This window comes from Psammomys obesus, unplaced genomic scaffold (genome assembly GCF_907164565.1).
Source record: "Psammomys obesus unplaced genomic scaffold, mPsaObe1.curated_primary_1811, whole genome shotgun sequence".
Classification (NCBI taxonomy): Eukaryota; Metazoa; Chordata; class Mammalia; order Rodentia; family Muridae; genus Psammomys; species Psammomys obesus.
The window spans coordinates 21,409,373-21,424,134 of NW_026596046.1; the positions used below are offsets into that span (position 1 = coordinate 21,409,373).

The following is a 14,762-nucleotide window of genomic DNA, read 5'->3' on the forward strand; positions in this document are numbered from 1 at the left end:
AGAACATTCAAAAGATGCAGCTTCTACCCAGCTGTGGTGTGCCTGGGATGTTCACCGGACATCCAGCATCATGTTGAGAAGTGCTAGCTGTGAAGAGATTTCTCCAGGCATCACCTAGCACCAGCCCCCAGAGGCTCAACAGTGACCCCTTATAGGACCCCAGCCCAGCCTTGAGTTGCTCTAGTTGACGCTGAGGAGCCAAAATGAGCTGTCTTCCAGGTCCTGCCTATCCTGCAGATTCATGACAGAAGAAAAAAAAAAATGCTGCCATAGGGTGGCTTTCATTGTCCCTAGGTGATTTTCAAACCAGGACATTGGTTTCATGGCAAACTGTGATACATCCATTTTATTATGGCACCAGAATATTATCACTAAGCAGTCTATATACAATCTACAGTTTTTATCAGCCACCACTGTGTGACTCTTGATAAGAACAACCCTCTTAATAAGCAGTGTCCCAGAAGGTCCAGACCTGAGAGCAGCAGCTACCAGAGCACACCATGGCTTTCTTCAGCCTGGGTGAGGTGGGCAGCAGAGACCCTGAGAATTGGCAATTATGGAAGCTTCACGCTCCTGCTTTGTCTTAGCATTGGCACCCTGTCTAGGAGTCTGAAGAAGCTGTTAGGCCTTTCCTTTTGATGACTATAGTGACAGGTCCATCAGGTAATGCCTTGATGACATTCCAAGCTTCAAACCGTGTAAGACCTTGCATGGCAGTGCCTGCAAGCTGCACAATTTCATCTCCCGGCTGGATGTCACTCTGTTCTGTCCCTATAAAGAAGGAGAAGATGACAAGTGACTTTGGGCTGCCTCAGGTAGCAGGAACAGCGAAAGATGCTATCTGAGGAACCAGGAAAGCTCAGAAGTGGATAGCACACGCATCTTCAGGAGCTTTCTAGTGGTTCTAAAGTAAGGAATTTCACAGTATGGTACCTCAGAACTTGGGTACCAGGCTCCGATCACTCTAGAACATAGAAGGCTAAAGTGGACAATCCATGCTGTTTTCAAGTGTGTGGTGGAGCACGCCTATAATCCCAGCACTCAGGGAGGCAGAGGCAAGCAGATCTCTGTAAATTCGAGGCCAGCCTGGTATACAAAGTGAGTTCAGGGCAGCCAAGGCTACACAGAGAAACCCTGTCTCAAAAACAAAACAAAACAAAAACAAAAAGCAGAAACTACAATGTGTTCTTTTACTGTTTATATTGAAAGCAAACCCCCCATTCATCTGACACCCTGGCCCGTGCCAATAGTGAATAACAGCATAATAATCATGCTATTAATTTACATTTAATATATATAATATAACATAATAATATAATATAATATAACATATAATAATTATACATTTATATTTTGTAATTATCATAATCATCATCTAAGGTATAATGTGTTTATATTATATAATAATATTATTGATTATATGATAATAACACTATAATATTATTCTTATTCTGAAAAACAGGATAATAATGAAAATATAGTGAGTGCTACTAATCGAGTACCACAATAGGCATTGTACTGGTTTTCTGCACTCATGGCAGCGTCCCTTGGGGGTACACCAATAGATTCCCTTTCACAAATGGAAACTAAAGATGGAGAAACTCACCCAGTTTGAAAGCAGTTCAGTTGTAGGGTCTAGATTTAAACTCTGGCTTACCGGCTAGGTTTGAACTCTGACTTACAGGCTCTGGCATCCACATCCCATAGTAACACATCTGCCTGTGGCTGGAGGCTTAGTCCCATGTGTTATACATGGGCCCAGAACAGTGAAGTGACTTGGCCAAGGTCATGCCATTGAACATGGCAAAATTAATATTAGAACCCAGGTCTCACAGCTGGCCTTTGACCAGAGCTCCTTTATCCATAACCCTGTTCTCTTGTCCAAGGCTTCCAACTAAGAACTGGCAGGGCATTGCAGATAGATTTACAAAAGGTGTTCATAATTTTCTCAGAACAATCCAAACCCAGCTGACCCATATATCAGATTGTCTGGCAGCTCAATCCATGGCGAATAAGACATCAAATGGAAAATAAACACACAAATCAATGAATCCAGGACTAGGATAAATCCAGCCAAGCTGCCAGACAAGTGTCTGCCTCTGGCTTTCCTCAAAACATTGGTTTCTTTGAGACAGATTGATATAAACCAGGCTGACCTTTTATCCACAGTATGGCCAAGAATGACCTGAACTTCTGATTGCCTTGTCAGTCGGATGTATAATTTTTAAGTACATTGCATGGAAATAGTATTGATCTTTCTCAATGTATCTTTTGGTGCCTGTCAACCCTGTGCCTCGAGCCAGGGCCCCATTTGCCTCTTCCTAACCTTGGTCCTGCCAAGCTGCACCAAGCCCAGGGCTCAGTCATGTGAGAGGACCCCACAAAAAGAGAAGTAAAAGCATGGCTGAGCAAGGGCGGGAAAGCAGAACTGAAGACATAGAAATCAACATGTGACTCAAAAGGGTATAGGAAACCATCACCGCCCCCAAGGTTCTCAGGAGTTCTGGGTTTCAGGTATTTGCTGCATGGCCACAGCTGGAGAAGATGTAGAGAGAAAAAGGGGGTGCCCACCTTTAAAAATCCGGTTGATGGTCAGAGGTTTGTCTCCATGCAGGGAGCCCTTTCCTCCCTCCAGGCTGAACCCCAGTCCGGCCGAGGTCTTCTCCAGCGTCACTGCGCAGACAGTGGCCTCTACTGCAGAGAAAAGCACATGGGCTTGGTCAGTGGTCTGCTTCCTCCCAGGTTCAGCTGCCCAGGCTGGTGCTGGCTGCTTAACCATGCACACGCCCGGACGCACACAGGCAAGTGCATGTATGGAATCCCAGACTCACATCTCTGCAGCACACCAGACATTCTGGGAATGTGCGGTGTTGGGGCCGCCCATTAGCACACAGTGCCACCAAGCATGGATCTAAATAGCCAAAGACCAAACGTGCCTCACAAGGGGCCTCTCCCACCCAGCCCCCTCCCCATGGCACTGGGAACACTTACTAGATTCTACAGAAACGTCACTGGCTGCTGAGGCTGACACTGCAGAATCAGTGGAGGAGTTCAGGTCATGAATGGCCTCCACAGTTGACCTCCTGGTGACAATCACAGCTTGCCTTGGGTCCCGAGCTTGGCGGAGGATAGCTAGGGCATCATTGTGAGTAGCCCCCTTGAGAGATTTGCCATTGATGGAAAGAACTTCATTGCCTTTCTGAATTGTGCCTTCCTGAGAAGCCAGCCCATTTGGAAACACTCTGTGAACCTGAACAAGGCCAACGAGTCAAACCCACAAACCAACCAAATCAGATCCCTGTTTATGCTGGCAGAGGCCTTCAAGCCAGGTATCCAACCAACCCCAGAAGAGTCTCTGCCAAAGACAACACAGACTGACTATATCTCATGGCAGAGTGACTGACCTGGGCCAACATTCCTCCCTTTCCTTCTCTAGTCAGGGCAGAGACCAGGAACAGGGATGACCGGGAGTACTCAGCACTCTTCCCACACAGCGCCCTTGACTGATCCTACACCCCTATCTGTTCTCAGGGGCAGTCTTCTGCCTTTCCTATACTAGATCACATTTCTGAGAATGGTTTCCTGGCAAAACCAAGTCTATGGCTTATTGATGGGTATTTATAAGAATGGGTTTCTAAGATCAAAGAAATCTGGGGACACCGGGTTGAACAAAAGCTCCAAAAAAGGTTCATTGTTTAAAGATGCTAGCAACCCTCCCATGACAATATACATCTTTGTTCTCTGAGTGAGCAATGTAGCACCATGATGACTCCTCACATGCATTTCAGGAGAGCTATCCCTTCTGGAGAGTCACTCAGGTCCCATTTTCTCCAGGAAGTACTTGCCGTATACTATCCTAAGGCTGCCTAGACAGCCTCATTCTTTAGCTTGTCCTTTTTCCCATTTCTGCATGGTGTTCAGTATTAAAAACACACACATACACAAAGATCTTTCTGACCCTATGGACATAAAGACAGCTCAGTAGGTAAAGGCACCTGCCATCACACCTGAGTTTGGTCCCCAGATCCCATCGCACACACAGCCTGCATCATGAAATCAGAGGGCCAGAAACCATCTGGATCGGCAAGTGGTGACCTGAAGCTTTGGGCTGAGGATAGTAGCTCATGCTGGTGAGTTTAACTAGGATGGAACTGACTAGAGGACCACAGGCAAAGATACCTAGAATATAGGATAACTGCCCTCCCCATGCTATCCCAGACTCTAGTTCCTGTAAAACAGGAGGCTGGGCCACAAGCTCTGCCAACTCTGGGTGAATGCTGTGGTGTGTGTAGCTCCTGCAGCAATCATTCTTCCCCTTGGCTGGATCCCACTGAGCTCAGCCAACCAACAAGTCAGCTTCACAATTGTCCACTTGATCACACTCACTCATGCTAGGCCCCTCCTTTGCAAGAATTTGCCTTCCATGGGCTCCTTTAGATATAACGTGGGAAAGTCTCCAGTCATAGTCTAGAAGTTTCAAAAAAAAAAAAAAAGCCCCGTGGCCATAAATTGTACCTAATCTTAGTAACCATCATGATCTACGTTTCCAAAGGAAGTTATGTAATATTGTAGCAAAATTGGTCCCAGTTCAGGTATGTGCGTGCATAGACATGCGTTTGCACATATATGCATGTTTACAGGATCATGTTTGTGCACATGCATGGAGCCCACAGGACAACCTCAGCTGCCACAGGGTAGGTGTCACTCCCTTTGTTTAAGACAGGGTCTCTCACTAGCCTGGAACTTTTCAAGTACACTAGGCTGGCTGACCAGCCAGCCCTGGAATCTGCCTGTCTTTGCTTCGCTGGCTCTGGAATGACACACAAGCACTTCCACGCCCACCTTTTTTTTAACACGAGTTCTGGGCCTCAGGCTGAACTCCCCGTGATTGCAGGCAAGCGCTTTACTGACTGAGATATCTCCCTGAGCCTGGTCTCTGTTTCTAAGGTATCCTCCACATATTTTCAAACATATGGGGATTAGGGCTTTAAACTGTGCAAACGTTTCATTCAGGCATTCCGGTGCAGAACATGTGTGAGCACAAACATGTATAGATATGTGCACATACACTCACACATATACACAATAATTTTTGATGCTCCCTGTGTATTTAGTATTTGCTTTGGTGTAGTGGGGCTGTTTTGGGTGCAAAGAAATCTTCTTTGTGAAAGATATATGATACCGAAGGTGAAATGTGGATTAGATAGGAGACCACAGTGTGCCTCTTAAGAAGAGTGGACCTAATGGCTTTCTTCGAAAACTACTGTCCTGACCCCTGCCCAGTGGCCTGGCTCCCCCAGCACAACATCACTGCAGGGTAGTCTTCTCACCCCCAGCACCCCACTCAGACTCTGACATCCCCACCCCTGGGCCACTCACCGTGATCACCTTGTTTTCCAGATCCGCTCCTCCTGCCAAGCTGAACCCCAGGCCAGTGCCTTCTTCCTTGTGTAAGATGGTGACGTGAATGCTGTCTAATTGCTGCGGATAAAAATACATACATTCACAAACACTGAACTCCAGCAGAGTGAACAGTTCAGCACAGGCTTTAACACCACACCGGTTTGTTTTCTTAAACACCAGCTGGGCCAGTACTACCACCTCCTCAGAATTTGGTTTCAGCACGCAGACATTACGGGAAGCTTCAGAGGGTAAACAAATGTATGTAAAATAGCTAGCCCAGCTCCTATGCACACACACACATATACACACACACACACACACACACACGCACACACACACACACACACACACACACACACACATATACACACATGCACAAACGGAAACTCCCAGTCAGGAGCCAGGACAGCTTTCTTACACTAACCAAAGGCAGAGGCTCCCATTGTAGCCTAGAGCTGGAATCTAGAGCCCCAGTGCTGACAAGAACCATGGAGCGGTCACATACATAGACAGGCAAGATGGACAGCCATGAGTGAAAGGCACAGAGGGAGAGCAGACACATCTGTGTACTTGGGTCAGCTACCTCAGAGGAAGGCAATCCCAGTGCTACTGGCTCATTCAGTATATATATATGTATATATATACATATATATATATATGTATATATATATATATATATATACACACATATATATATGTGTGTGTGTGTGTGTGTGTGTATTATATATATATAATATAAATAATATATATTATATGTGTATACATATATATATTCATAAATATAAAGACTTAGGACATCTGATCACTTTAAAAGACCAAGAAAATTTTATTTTCAGGCCCATAGCTCTTGGGGCACTAGTTTGTACTTGGCACTAGGAAATAGAAACATGACAAAGCAGTCCCTTGGTTGTGGGCTACCGGAGCCCCTGACTTCCAGGTCTTCTGCCATCTCTTAATGGGGAGTTCCAAGGTCAGAGGAGGGACCTGAGTGTGAAGGTCCCATGGGCTCCACACTGGCCCACATCGTTGGGATTATTTGGAGTTGTACTTGTGTGTGTGTGTGTGTGTGTGTGTGTGTGTGTGTGTAGTGTGGTGTTGTTTAGTTTTTGGGTTTGTTTGTTGTTTGATCTTTTGGGTTTTGTGTTTGGGCTTTGGGGGGGGCGTTGGAGTTTTGTTTTGTTTTGTTTTTTTTAATGTTTTTAGTTTTTTGGTCCTGTGGGTGACTGCCATAAATAAAGTCTTCTACTAATACTTTATATGAATAGCTCTGAACTTAGAGTTTTACTTCCAGCATATTATTTGCATTGAACAGGGCCCTGGGGACTGGTGGCTCATGCAGGCTACAAGTGATTAGTGAGAGCCTCAGGGGAGAAACTGCAGCTCAGAGGCAGCTTGGGCTCATCAGACTTCACCACCATACACACCCTTGATCTTGGAAGGGCAGCTGTGACTCTTCCCAGAGAAAAGAAGCGTCATCCCTTCCCATTCTTCATTATCCCATTCAGGAATGTGGTATGAGCCTTTGGAAGCTTCCAGGCAGTGAGATGCAGGAGCCCACCTTTTGACTACCGACTACAGCTCTGGCTGGGCCACTTCCTCTCTCCACATCATTGGCTGTGCTCAGCAAGTACTCGGGAAGTGGGGCTTTTGGAATGATGTGGCTGAGGTACACCGGTCCTCATGAGCTCACCTTGAGGTATCCAGTGGAAACAATGAAAGCCTCAAGCCGAGAACTTACCTCACCTACACTGTGTACCACGGGCGGTGCTATGCCACTCAGCTTCTCTCGGGACACTCATGCTAGCTCAAGGGATGTTGGCCCAGCACTGGGCTTGAGCCTAGAGACAGAGCACCCTGGCTCTGTCATCATGAACCTCCCTTCTCATTCCTAAAATGGCAAAAGATGCCAGGACAAGAGGCCTGACCATAAACACACACACACACACACACACACACACACACACACACACACACACACTTCCCATCTCAGCTAAGATCAGGTGTTAACACTTGCTGTGTCAAGCGACATGGTGTCCCTCTACCATAGGCAGGACAAAACCTGAACCTGGGACAAGCCTTGAGACACACGGACTTCTTTAGCTACTTCCCCTCTGGCCCAGCTAGAGCCCTTCCCCCAACAGCCCTCGTCTCTGCAGATACGCGCACAGGAAGCCTACCTTCAGCGTGGCCTCATCAAGGACTCTCACTTCCTCGATGAGCTTTTTCAGTTCTTCTGCGCTCAACAGGGAGATAACTGACTGGCCAGGCTGAGAAGAACAATGGTCCCTGTCCTCGGTGTCCCTGGGCTCCGTGAGGCCTTCTGAATATTCTCTCAGCTCTGAAAGGCTTTCACAAGCAGAGACAACACAGCGTGAAAAGCGGGATTCTCCAGCACTTTTCGAGGGGCTCAGCTCTCCGGGAACTCAGTTATCTGATATGAACTCTCCAACCTCAGCAGCATAAACAACAAATCAATCGCAGCTGAGTCAAGAGGAAAGACCCAGCCCCAGGCCTGCGGCAGAAGATCTCGGGTCTCCCTAGGAGCCCACACATCTGGGAAGCAGGTCTTTCTACCTCCTGACCCCCGCTAAAGAGGAAGCAGGAGGTACAGGCTAGGACTCTGCTCACAGAGTCAGGGGCGCAGCTGAAACAGGACCAAGTGTCTCCCTCCCTGGCCAGGTCCCAGGCCTGTGTGAAGAGCAAAACAGATTCTCCTTGGGGAGTATCTCCTGCCCTCACCCGGAGCTCCTTAAGCTGACAGTGGACTTTTCAGAGCTGCATCAGCCTCGTGCATCTTTGTGGGCAGTTTATCAGAGAGACCTTGTCACGTGCCTGACTTCCCACGCCAGCCAAGGTCAGCTGTTGTGTAAAACTACTCTTTAAAACGGAAGACAGAGCTATAACGCCCACACGTGCACACACACATACACACACTCACATGAGATGAAAATTGTTTTTTAAGCTGGTGTATCTGAGAAATGTTTAAGTGCTATATAAGGTAAAAATAGGAGAGTGGGGACTGTGGAGAGCAAGCAGGGTACACTCACTTCAGGGAGAACCCTGTGTCGGAGGCCACAGCTTCACCAAGACCCTCTGCAGATGCACCGCTGTTGCAAGGTGGCTTTGGAGACATCTTCTCCTTGGGCGTGCAGGTGATCTGGCCACAGGAGACTGAAGATGGAAGGCACAGTAGGGATTTCATGACGGCCGATGATAACTGGCTACTGATGGAGTAAATCTTACTCAGCTTTTCATCCAGCAGCTTTGTCTCACAGGACTGGGTCCTGGTCAGGGGGAAGCTCCGTGCCCGCTGACTTGGCATCTTGAGGCCTGGGCCTTGAGTGTCCTCAGCCTGTGTGGTCAGCCTTCTGAGGAGCGGGTCTGGAGTCAGAGCTTTTGGGCTGGGTCGCTGACCTGGGGGAGGAGACTCAGACATCCCTGGGTCCCTGACCTCTGAGGTGTTAGGGAGGGCTTTGGGCATAGGCTCTGGCTCTGCCTGCCTGTGCTTAGCAGAGACTGTAGCTCCTTGACCCAGGAGACCAGAAAACCGTCCTGCATCTTGCTTTCCTGGAAGTTTTGTGGTATCCCCCGAGCTGGGCTGTAGGCTCAGTCTCTGCACTCCTCTCTCTGGCAATTGTGAGGAGCCAAAGTTTTCAAAAGAGCTGATTTTCTGCCTAATGGAGGAGGAGGAAGAGGAGGCCTGAGAGGGTGGCCCTGGGGGGTCCCTGGAAGCAGGTGTTGGCTGAGTGGCTGAGGCTACCTCTGGGTGTCTTCTGGGATCTGGGACGCGATTCTTCAGACCTTTCAAGCTCTGCCGAAACCACGCCGGCTTTGGGGCCACCGGGGGCCCTTTCTTTACACTGCTGCCTTCTGCTGACTTGTAAACTCTGGGAGCACCGTTGACAGTGTCCAGTTTTGACAGGACCCCCTCTGGGTGGCCCTGTGTCCCATCCTCTTCACCAAGGCTGGTGCGGGGCTGTAGTGGTACATGGCCATGGTTCTCACTCATGATAGGGCTAAATAAGTTTTTGATGCAGTCGGAAATTCTAACCCAAGGGTCTTCAGGGGTGGTATCAAAGCTATAGTCCATCCGAGCCTGCCTCTTCAGCAGCGGGTGTTTTCCCGGGGACGCTGGAGTCGCTGGTGGGCAGAAACAAAGCCAGACCTGAGCATTACATTTTGTTGGGGATTTTCTTCCTAAATTCAAGTTACAGTGCTGTCTAAAGTAACCGCCCAGATACCACACAAGAAGTGTAAAGCGAAAGTAACTCTTTTGCCTTTTAAGCTTTCACTGCACAAGTCTCACGTTGGTTACCACACTTGAGTTTGGACTATCTGTGTCATTCTAAAGCAGGAAGAATGAGGGTGCCCACTGGACGGGGTGAAGACAGCCTACTGAGGCTCTCTCATGCCGTAGGCATATCGCATCACGTACCTATGGACTTGCCTTTTCCCGAAGTCGCAAAGTCATTTGAGTGGGACTCTCTGTCCACACTGGGGTCATTGATCAGCTTGCTTGGAAAATGAGTTTTTCTCAACCAAAAGAACTGATCAAACCGTTCCAGGTAGAGAAAAGCTGTGGCATTCATTTTGAACTTTGGCTATCTGTTGGGCTGAGGGGCCCACCCCTCAGTTCTGAGTTGATGTACATGGGCTACATATAGTCTAGGCAACGGGAATATGGTGAGGCCCCATAAGGTGTTCTTTGCATCATCATCTACTTTATGCCCACAATGTTCTCAGGCTGCCACGCCCAAGGGGCAGCATGGCAAAAGCTTTCTCAGAATAAGGTAACATTAAAATGACATCTACCCATCTGCACGGGTTGAGGAGACTCAGCCCCCAGGACCAGGGGAAGTTGGCACCTGAGCCCTGAGAGTCGAGAGGAGAGCCGCTGAGAAGTCCTCTGTGTTTAACATGCCTCATCCTTCTCTGCTTAAGAAGAGGCTGCTTGGACTGTGTGTTTCAGGGGGAGTCTTTATATGAGAATGTGCCCTTGTTTGAGAAGCACTGCTTCCTCCTATCTACTGTCACAGTGTCTAGCCACAAGGGAAACAGAGCACTGAACTCCGGTGACACCAGAGAGGAGCCATTTGTGATCATGAAGGCCTGCATGGGTCCTAGTGACTCCAGGACCTCAGCACTTAGGTCTGGCCCTCTCGGCCTGTTTCTGCAGTTGCAAATTGTTCGGCTATAAAAAGCTAATATGGTAAGAATCGAGAGTCCAAGGTTCAGCAGGCAAGGCCTCTGAAAACTAGGGTGTGTCCTCAGTAAGGTGACTAAGAGAAGGGAGGGTGGAGGGGTGGAGTCTCCCTTGGTGGCCACCTTCTCTGGGTGAGATGTCTAGATTGCCCCATTCATAATGTCCTTAACTCTCCACAGGCCTTCGTGTGCTTGGGGAATATGGTGTGTGGCTCTCTTTTATTCCCCTGCCACACTGGGAGCTCTTCAGGGCAGGAGCCTGTCCGTAGCATGCCTTCCTTTCTCATCCCTGGCACCAAGCATAGCCTCACATATCTGCCATTCACTGTGTGTTAACTGCAGTGAATTGCATGCTGGGATCCTATGCAGTCTGTAATACTTGCTGACCAGTGAATGAGCCCACAAAAGCAAAGCAAATTGCCCCAAATCAGAGCTAGTGATGGGTGAACCCAGGAGCCTCTGTTCCTTCTAGTAAGCCATTAAATACCGAAGATATGGCACTGTATTTACAGGTGTACCACTTGGACCAACCATTGCTATCCACCTCCTCCACATGGTGGCCCTTAGCAAGCACTCGCAGGTTTTTCTCATGGTACACTCTCAGATTTGAGCATAATGAATAAAGCATGCCATCTTGCTGACACCCATATAATGCAGCTGCTCGGGGTAGCTGGGTTAGCTATAATCTCAGACCCTCAGGAATGGCCTGCATTCCCACCACCACCACCCCAGAATCACTGCTTCAACCAGGAAGTTTATCTGTCAGTCTAAAGAGCACTTCCATTGTCCTCCTGCCCCGGCACCCCGGTCGCCTCACTGTCCATCAACTCCAATCACTGGATGTGTCCACCGTGTCCATGCAAAACACTGACCTCAGACCAAACTCAAGCTCCCACCTGCTCCATAGAACTTGCTCCAGAAAGATCTTCCTTCTGGCACATCCCCGTGGTGGCTCACCTGGGCTGGCACTCCTCGGCTCTCCCCCTGTGGAGAATGAAGTCTGCGTGGTGGCTGCAGGTCCTGGGCAGCAGGCAGCGGTGCAGGGGTTTCTCCCTGCAGTGTCTTCCTGCGACAGCAGTGGCAGCAGCTCTCTGGTTTCCTGTGGTGTAAACAGGAAGCCAGACTGTGTCAAAACGGTAGCCTACAGCTGTGAGAAGGCCAGGCACTCTTTGATGAGGACTTGAAAGCGAATAGTGAGACACCGTTAGAGGAAAATTCACAGCAGCCATGCGGAAGGGGTCCTTTCCCCCAGTGGGCTGTTGCTACAGAGCTAACCCCTCTAGGCTTCCAACAACCTGCGGCGCCCAATGTGGACATGCATCTAAGACACTGGACATTACTGGCCATCTGTGATGGGCGCAAGGGGTGAAGATATGCAAGATGCTCGCACTCCTTTGCTTAGAAAAGCATGTTGGCCAGCTATCTGACCCAGGAAGATACCCACAGAGAGAGAGAGAAAAAAAAAACAAAACTATTTTCCAGTTGCTTAAGTTAAGGCCTAAGACCACTCAGAAGAAAAGCATGCCAATTGCTTGCCTCATTGGTCCTAAGTTTTCAAAAATCACATTATTTTTATTTGTTTGTTTATTGTGTTCACGACACACACACGAGTATCAGAGGACAATGTGTAGGAATCACTCCGCTCCTTCTACCACGTGAGGACCGAACTCAGATCCTCAGGCTTGGACACAAGCACCTTCACCCACTGAGCCTTCTTGCTAGCCCCGATTTTGTTTTCTTTTCTTTGAGGCAAGGTCTTAATGTATCCTAAGCTAACCTCAAGCTCTCTCTGTTGTCAAGAATGATCCATTGCTCCTGCATCCATGCCCCAAGTGTGTGGATTCAAAGCACGTGCTACCACACATCTAAATGATCCTTCTGATGCATGTATGTATGGAAGAGAAACATTTGCTGCGCTGATGTGGCTCTTGAGTCCTGTTCATTTGGGAGTCATGTCATGATGGGCCAGGTGACAAGGCTATAGGCCTTCTTCCAGAGGAAGGATAGAAGCAGGAGAACCTGCATTCAGTCCTTCCCTGTCCTCTCAGATTCAGCTTTTCTTGTTTTTTCGTCGTGTGTGTGTGTGTGTGTGTGTGTGTGTGTGTGTGCTGTGTAATCAGCTAAATCTAACCTATTCTCATATGAACATGTGTTTTATTTCTGAGATTGTATGACCTTGATTAATAGTATACATTCTAAATCCACCATTTTCCTGAAAAAAAAAATTCCTGAAAATTTCTTAACTTAATTTTTTTATGTATATCCTTTTCCTTCCTTCCTCCCTCCCTTCCTCTCTCTCTCTCTTTCCCATGTATATATGTACACACATGTATTTATACATGTGTGTACATATATACATTTGAGTGGGTACTTGTATGTAGGTGTGCTTATGCCTGTGTGTGTATAGGTGTGGAGGCCAGAAGGACAACTTCAGCTATTGTTCTTGAGATGGGCTCTTCCTGGTCTGGAGTGCCCCAAACAGGTGACGCTGACTGGCAGCAAGCTCCAGAAATCTGCTGGCCTCTGCCTCCCCATGCAGGCTTTCTACTGTTGTTCTTGACATGGGCTCTGGGACTGAGCTCAGGACCTCATGAATAAAGGCAGGCCCTTTACTGATAAGCTATCTCCTCAGCACCCATATTTTACCTTCCAATCAACACTTTTGATGTTGCATTCTCTTTGGGAGACATCTTTAAAAATTAATCCTAAATTTAATTTGATTTCTAAACAAAATTTTCTCAGGCAAATGTTTCCTGGCTCAGCACTTGGTAAATTAAGGTAAAGGAGGGAGAGCAGGCAAGAGGGTGAGAGATAGAGATTCAGCAGAGAAGACAAAATAGTTTTCTTCAACATGACTCATATATTGAGACCCTGTGTGTGCAGTGTCCACAGAGGCCAGAAAGAGGCATTGGATACTCAGGAGCCTGAGTTACAGGTGATTACTAGCTACCATATAGGTGCTGGCAATGGAGCCTGGGTCCTTTAGAAGAGCAGACAGTGCTCCTGAGTCATCTTTCCAGCCCATGGAAAATATCTTGAAGGTAATTTTTTTAGAGGAAATTAGGTTGCCTTCGGTTACATTAAATGGGATTAATAGAATGTCATACATATCTGCTTCAGAGGGGCCTTGGGGCCTTAGAGAGAAAAAATCTACAAGGAGGAACAAGAAAAGAATTTAGGAGGAAAAGAAGAAGAGAGAGAGGGGAGAAAAGGGAGAGAGGGGCAGAGGGGGTTGAACATGGAACCGCAGGCAATAAGATCCATTAAGAAAGGCTCAGGAGTGGCCAAGGATGTGTCAATTGCTTCCTGTTTTCTGTCAAGCTAGAATCCTGTCTTTGTGATCGCTCTCCCAACACAACAATGCTCGGTTGGTTGTGTGAATAAGTTACAGAAGGGTCTGCTGGCCATGTGAGCTGATGCAGAGAGAACAGAAAAGCAGCCACACAATGGCCTTTGTGTTAGTCTGGACCGTGTTGCTGGTGAGCACAGGGAAGGAAGCCAAAGGCAGGGATGATTGCTCAAGATGTGGGGTGATGAATCTGAGAAAGTAGAGAGAGAGAGAAACAGAGAAACAGAGATCGAGTATGTGCTCGCACACACACCCACATGCACGTGTTTATATGAATCTGTGTGCTCTCTTGAACACCTTGGCTCCTTGCCTGATCTCCCCTGCATAACACCTGCTTCCTCCTCTGGCTATCTTACTTGGCAACCGTTCCCTGCCCTCCATGGGGCCCCACCCAGTCAGGCAGCCCAAGAGATTCATCAGGACACCTGTTCTCCTTTCCTGGGTCTGCAGGAGAAAGACTAACCATCTACCCTCTCAAGCTCATGTTTCTCACTTGCCTTCCCAGACTCAGAAGTATTGAGTTTCGTCAAATACAAGGAAGTATTTGACGAAACGGGGGGCTGGGGAAACAGATGTACAGATAGCCCATCCCTGGTTGCCCTGCCCCTTCAGCTGTCTGGAAGCCTGCATTTCCTGTTTGGTAACAGGACTTCTTCTCTCACAGCATCTTCACCAGGGAACTCAAGACTTTCCTCCCCCAACCACCTCACTGAAGATTGTCAGCCTAGTTTGGCTTCATCTTAGGAGGTTCCCAGAGACCTTGAAAGACCCCAGCCTCACACTAAGTTAAACATAGCTAATGCCATTT

At 48.0% G+C, this 14,762-nt stretch overlaps 1 protein-coding gene across 2 annotated transcripts in view; it reads right to left on the reverse strand.

The window, feature by feature from the left end:
- Positions 1 to 329: 329 nt before the first annotated feature.
- Positions 330 to 14,762, reverse strand: part of Il16 (interleukin 16) — a 67,755-nt gene continuing 53,322 nt past the window's right edge. The window contains exons 12-18 of one of the 2 annotated variants that reach the window (XM_055623721.1): positions 11,563 to 11,704; positions 8,451 to 9,543; positions 7,581 to 7,749; positions 5,380 to 5,481; positions 2,992 to 3,250; positions 2,572 to 2,694; positions 330 to 771 (exon numbers count right to left, since the gene is read on the reverse strand). In XM_055623721.1, coding sequence (XP_055479696.1) covers positions 602 to 771; positions 2,572 to 2,694; positions 2,992 to 3,250; positions 5,380 to 5,481; positions 7,581 to 7,749; positions 8,451 to 9,543; positions 11,563 to 11,704 — 2,058 coding nt within the window. In that variant the 3' untranslated portion in view covers positions 330 to 601. The other variant, XM_055623720.1, reaches the window with a different exon arrangement.